The sequence below is a fragment of the Cajanus cajan genome, chromosome 9, assembly GCF_000230855.2.
Source record: "Cajanus cajan strain Asha chromosome 9, NIPB_CcT2T_4, whole genome shotgun sequence".
Lineage (NCBI taxonomy): Eukaryota > Viridiplantae > Streptophyta > Magnoliopsida > Fabales > Fabaceae > Cajanus > Cajanus cajan.
The window spans coordinates 5591396-5598042 of record NC_138525.1 but is presented as its reverse complement, the minus strand read 5'-3'; the positions used below and the strand labels follow the sequence as shown (position 1 = coordinate 5598042).

The 6647-nt window shown below is 30.3% G+C and overlaps 1 protein-coding gene across 1 annotated transcript; it reads left to right on the top strand.

Annotated features, from left to right (window-relative positions):
- Window positions 1–1325, top strand: LOC109795539 (heavy metal-associated isoprenylated plant protein 41). Its single transcript, XM_020355074.3, has 3 exons — window positions 1–120; window positions 213–288; window positions 577–1325. The coding sequence occupies exons 1-3, from the start codon at window positions 16–18 to the stop codon at window positions 897–899; spliced, it is 504 nt and encodes a 167-aa protein (XP_020210663.2). The 5' UTR covers window positions 1–15; the 3' UTR covers window positions 900–1325.
- The last annotated feature ends 5322 nt before the right edge of the window (window positions 1326–6647 follow it).

Sequence of the window (6647 nt, the reverse complement as noted above, 5' to 3'; positions counted from 1 at the left end):
ATTATTATTATATATATGGCTCGCAAGCCCATACAAACTAGAAAGCAAACATATTTGGTCGCCCGCGATTCTGGCTTCTCTCAACAACATAAAGCTATCTTCGTATCATCAAATATGAAGGTGATATCACTTGAAATGATTAGGTAAATTACATGCTTCTTATTTAATTATTTGAAAATAATAAACTCTATATGAATACTGCCATGAAGCAGAGAATAGTTATAAAGGTTCACGTGGAGAGTGAGAAATGCAGAAGCAAAGCTCTGAAAATTGCTGCTAAATGCCAAGGTGCACGCACGTGTGTCATATTCAATAATTTGCATTCCGTTTATTACTTAACTATCTATTTTAAATTTGAATAGCCGGTAAGTACTGGAAATACCTAGCTATATATTGTTTGTTGGATAACATTTAATTCAAAACTAACTAGCAGCCTTTAATTAAATTTTTATTCATCAGCCAAAGTTTTCATATACATATGTATATATAGCAATTAATTTTATGTGCACGGTGCTGTGCTTCTTTTTTTTTTTTTTTTTTCGTGTTATAATGTTATATATATGTATCAAAATACAGGTGTGTTGTCGTTATCATTAGAAGGAGAAAGCAGTGATCATGTGGTGGTAGTTGGAATTGGAATTGATGCTGTGTGCTTAACCAATAAGATGAGAAAAAAGTTCCGCTATGCTACGCTGTTAAGTGTTGAAGATATTGTGGAAGAAGGAGCCGAGGAAGGTGACCAAGATGGAGAAGAAGAAATGACGCCAAAGGAAAACTCACCTTTACATCATTTTCATAACTCTCTTCCACGTCCAATACGTGCCACTTATCTACCACCTTCTCCCATCTACCTTCATGTAGTTGATGATTCATTCCAAAATACCTGCTCCATCCTCTAAGTTCCTAGGTATCTGCTTGTGATTGTATGGAGAAAGCTTTTGAGTTTCCATCAAAAGTATAAAACCATTCATGAAAAAAAGTGAGGTTGCAAATGCTGAGGTAGTGTTGCAGTTGATAAAATATAATTTAGATATTGGTCTTATTATTGTAAAGGTAAAGTGTTCTTCTTTTTCCTTTATTGAATGGTCTGTGAACCCTCTAGTACTCTTGATGAAACCTCTGTAAAATTGTGGCACGTGTATATAGGTTGGGTGTTCCATAAACATATTCTATTAAATATTTTCTCTTTGCTGATTATAAAGAAATATAATCAAAGCATATTTAGCGATAGGATATAAAATTGTAATGGCAACGGAGCGGGTCGGGTATGAATTTCATGATATTTGTTTTTGTTCCTATAATTTAAACTTATTTCTATACTTGTATTTGTAACTGTTAGGTATATTATTTTTATTTCATCCCTGTTCTTGTCGGATATAGGATATATACTCGTACCTGTATTTGTATCTGTAAAAAATAATTATTATTTTTTTATAAAAAAATATACAATATTTTAAATTATTTTTTTTATTGTATTATAATTATAATTAGATTATTTCTTTATTTCATTTTAATCAAGAGACTTTTTAATAATTAAATAATTATAAATGTTTCACATTATAATAAATAATCACACATAATAAAATATTAAAATTCTTTAATACAATTAAATCAGGAGTGGGAACAGGGATAGGTACGGGGCGAGTAGGTATATACTCGTACTCGTACCCGATTTAATATATCGAATTTTACTTGTACTCATACTCAATCAAATTGAATATTTTTCATCAAAATTGGAACGGGTTCAGGTGGTATTATCTACGAGTATAGATTTATTTCACAATAAAATGATGATGAGGTTTCAAGTTCCCTTAGATTTGGAAGAGTATGTAAAATAAGCCATTAATAATGTCACTGAAGTTTCATTTGCTAGAAATCAATCTAGAATGACCTAAATTTCAAAAGAGCTATGGAAGTTTATGAAGACATAGTAATCGATTAGATTTTCTGCCAAAATTTTATGTATACAAAGTATACACACAGACCCTTTAATTTATTACACTTTATATGCCCTCTATTATTTTCAATTCTTTTGAATAAAATATAACCTCTAGTTTTTTTTAACTGTTATATTATAAATTTCAATTTTATTTTAAAAATAAAATAAAATATTTATATATTATCATATTATTCTTATTTTATGATATGTATTTTATAAACTTTTATATCAAATCAACTTTTTTTTCTTCGATCAAATTAGTTTTCTAATTAGTTTCACAGTTTTTATTTTATTTGATTACAACAACTTTGTATTGAATTAAATTGGTTGATAAACACTTATAGTCTGCATTTTAAACCATTGACATGGCAAGTATTAAATGTCCTATATTCCAACATAGAAAATTCCTCAAGAAATTAAAGCAAGTTTCCGTTTGTCTCTATCCATAATTATTTCAGTGTTCTTCCTGTACTTTATAGAAATTTCCTCAGCGTGTAAATAGGGACAGAAATGTAGCGTGCTAATTATCTTTGTTTTTATTCTCATATTTTATATCTATTTTTTTTGTCTTTATATCGGGTGATATGAAATTTGTGTTTTTATTTTTTTATCTGTCGAGTATGGAATATATTTTATATATTTTTTATTTAAAAAATAATAAAATATTTTTTTAAAAAATAAAAATAAAATTTTTAATCGAATAACAATTTGTTCCGGCCACAGGGTGCACTAGGGTTTTTTCCTAAGTCAAGCCTTAGAGCCAGAGCATTCAAGAGTGTAATCTGTCTTCCTAGCCTTAGGGTTTTAGGTTTTATAGTTTGTTGTCCATGGGCCTTATAGGCCCCGAGAACGTAGAGATTTCCTTAACTGCTTTTATTCGGGGAGCGTCCTGGAGACTTCGTATTGGGATACGACCGACCAAAACCAGCCTGAGGGGGCCTGGTCGCATGATGATCGAGAGTGCCTCCTCTGACCAGAGAGATCGGTATTGGGACGACCTCCCCTATGTCAATGGGCCAAGTCGGTTAAGGACCGAGTAGCCCTTTATGAGGTCGGTCGAGGTCATACTCGGCCTGTCACAAGTAGAGAGGTCAGGTCGGATCCCAACCTGGACGGTCCACATGCCCTTCAACCCTGAGCCTATAAGGCAAAAGGGCTAAAATGCCTGCTCCTTTGAGGTATCTCGGGAAACGATCGAGACACGTGTCGGACATATTCCGACCTGGACGGTCCACAATTATAAAATTATATTAATTAAATTTTATAAAGTAAAAATTATATAAATATTAATTAATTTTAAAAAAATTAGTATTTAAAATTTAAAACGAATTCGGATACAAAGTGAGTACATCTCTATCTCGGTACTGGATTTAATAAATTCAATATTATTCATATCCATGTTTGACAGCTATTTTCCATCAAAATCAAAGTAATTTCAAAATTTACCATTAATACAATTTTACTTCTCATCCTACGTGTAAATCATTTTTTAACTCTGTAAATACTAGCACGTGCTTATGGGCAGAGAGAAAACTATATTCATGCAAACTTGTATAGACACGAGTAAAAAAAAAAATCAAATGAAAAGCATGATAATGATTTTTCCTTTTTAAAAAGAAGAGTTTTACTCAGTGCTACGTAGCTAGATGTACGTTCAATGGACTTGCGAAGTGCGAACAATACCCCACATAGACTAATAAAATATTATGTAATTTTTACAATGGGCCTTATTGTGCTTTTATATTTTTTTTAATCATTGTAATTTTTGAGTCTTTATTTCGACTTTTATATATGTGCTATTATAATCGTGTTATTTAGTTTAGTGGATCTCTTATGAATGAATCATAATAGTTTTTATGTCTATATTATAAATATGTTAAATGTTGACTATATAATTAGTTTTTCACTCATTTTGTTATAGAATAGTTTTTGACTAGTGAGATAATTTCTTTTAGGTTCTTGGATACAACCTTGGTTCTTATAAAAAATTATTATTTGTGACAAACTATTCTCAAATTAACAATCATTAGAGATTGTATCATTATTATTTTCATTCCTTACCTTAATTTAACTTTTTCTTTGTTTTCTCCAATTTATGAGAATCCTGTTCAAGCTTGTGTGAGATTGATGCTATAGATCCATTTTTTAAAATTCATTCTTTATCGGTATCTTTATAATTTAGGTATTTTGAAACATGTTTCTACTTGTGCATTTGTATTTTTTAGCCCAAAGTAAAATGTTAATAATTACAGTAATAATAATGACTCTTCGTCCACTTCAAACAATTACTTAATGAATAAATGGTTAATGTAGTCCTTAAATTTAGATGATAATGTCCCATTAGAATCTTCATCATTTTCTTTGACAATTTTAAAAAATTCCAAAGTACAAAAAACAATTTTGAGGACACAGCATTTTCCAAAACAATTTTACCGCACCCAAAACTATTTTTTTTCCCTTTCGTGGTGTAAGTCTTCTCTTCATGGAATCAATCATTAATTAGTATCCAAGTAATATCGTAAATTAACAAACTCTTTGTCGATTAGCGCACATTGACGACACAAGAAATTAAATTTAAAGAAAACACTACCTCGAAAGTTACATACAAAAAGTTGTCATCCACAATATTAATTTTAAATAAATTAATCTTATGAAAATTAACTTCAAGACTTTAAAGAACTGCCTATTATGTTTGATGATTTGACAAATTGATTGACTTTGAGCTTTTTCTCTAATGCAAAGATTAATTGTTTCCACACGTATGTTGGTGCTCTCCAAGGACCAATGGAAGTCTATATATTCTTGGGTCTCCTCTTTTCCCACTTCAATTCCTACTTCCAATAACTCTAAACACAATCCTTATCCAACATGGATGTTAGATCCCATACATCTCTTATCAAATCGCTACAACGATCTCACTTCTTAACATTTCCCTTTAATTAAAGTCCACGTGAATAGGGTTTGAAAAATTCTTGGTTGCCAATGATAAATGTCTCCTCATTAATTATATATGCACTTGGGCTCCATATAACAATTCCCACTTTTCAAGCAGTCCTAATTTCATTATGATTTTTAATTAGTGTCTATTCCTAACTATGGAGTTTGTACAATAATGGTTAATTTTATATGATGCGGTTTTTGATTGAAGAACATGATCAAGTTGAAATAGTATGGATCAGTCAACTCAAGTGCAATCTCTTCGTACTTAATTTTTTCATCATCAATATAATCTTATATATCATTGAGTTATATATGTATAAATAAAAGTCAATAATATATTAAAATTAGGTAGGCGAAGCACAGAAAGCAGAGAAAACTGAAACATGGTATAATTTGCATGTGAATTTCTTGAGTATTGGATGAAGCAGTTGGAAGGTTAATGAGATTCTTGTATATTGTACGTCTTTGAAGGTAACCTAAAAGGCTACAAAACAGCTACAAAGTCCACACTCCTTAGTGGGCTGCACATGCTCATCACCACTTTTATATTTCGCAATTAAATATTTAAATATAGTAATATTATTTCCAACCATCTCTTCGGAGAAGATGGAGTGGCACAACATATTGCATGCTCACCAATGTGTTGCCCACATGCATGTCTTCAGAAATAATCATTTCAGACATGCATTTGTCAATAAAATATGAAATATTTACCATACAAAACAAACACTTATGGCTTGTTTAACTTTTTTCAATCATACAAATTAGATTTAAAGGCTCACCATTGCCATGCCAATGTACACTTGCCAGATATAGCTAGCTAGTTAGGTTTTATTAATCTCTTTTGGCTTTGGTTAATTCCCCTTTTGTCGCGCCCACACACAATTATTACCAACAGAAAAAAAGGCCTCAAGGGAATATGCATGAAATATACTTGATCGTCTATATATATATATATAGATGATATTCGAATACAAGATATGAACATTTGAATAAAACATTCAAGACTCTACATTCAAATACAAAACGCAAGCATTTGAATACAAAACCCACCAATTGAATATAGATACATTCATTTGAATACAAAATCCACCGTTTGAAATGCTTGCATACATATTCAAATAAGTGAAATCCCATTCGAATAAAATATCAAATATATTCGAATAAATGGAGTCTCATTCAAATAAAACATCAAAGAAATGCAACCCATATGAATAAAAGACCAAGAAATGAAAGTGTATTCGAATAAAAAAAATTGACGAAGATAAAGAAATGCAACCCATTTTGAAGCGACCCACATTATTTGAAGTTTTGATGGGATAAAAATATAAGAAAAAAGAAGTTCACTTCTCTCTCCCTCTGTCTTTGTTATTTTCCACTCAATTTTGAGAAAAAATTTACAAAAATGAGACTCATGTTTGAAAAAAATTTCTTGTCTGACGGAACTCCTGTTAAACCATCGAGTAAAAATATTTCAGCTGAAATATGTCGTCACTTCTACACTATTTCGGGGTTGTTTCGATGGAAACAAACTCATTGTTATTTCTTTTGAATTTGAATATATATTTGTTTTGCCATTGGGATCTTTTCAATTTGAGTATGTTTATTGATGCATCTCGTTGATTTTTCTTTTTCACTTCATGTTGATCGGTTACAATTGCCAACTTGGGAAGAATAAATTATATATATATATATATATATATATATATATATATATATATATATATTATGTTTATCGATTGAGTATTATTTTGGTAATGTTATCAAT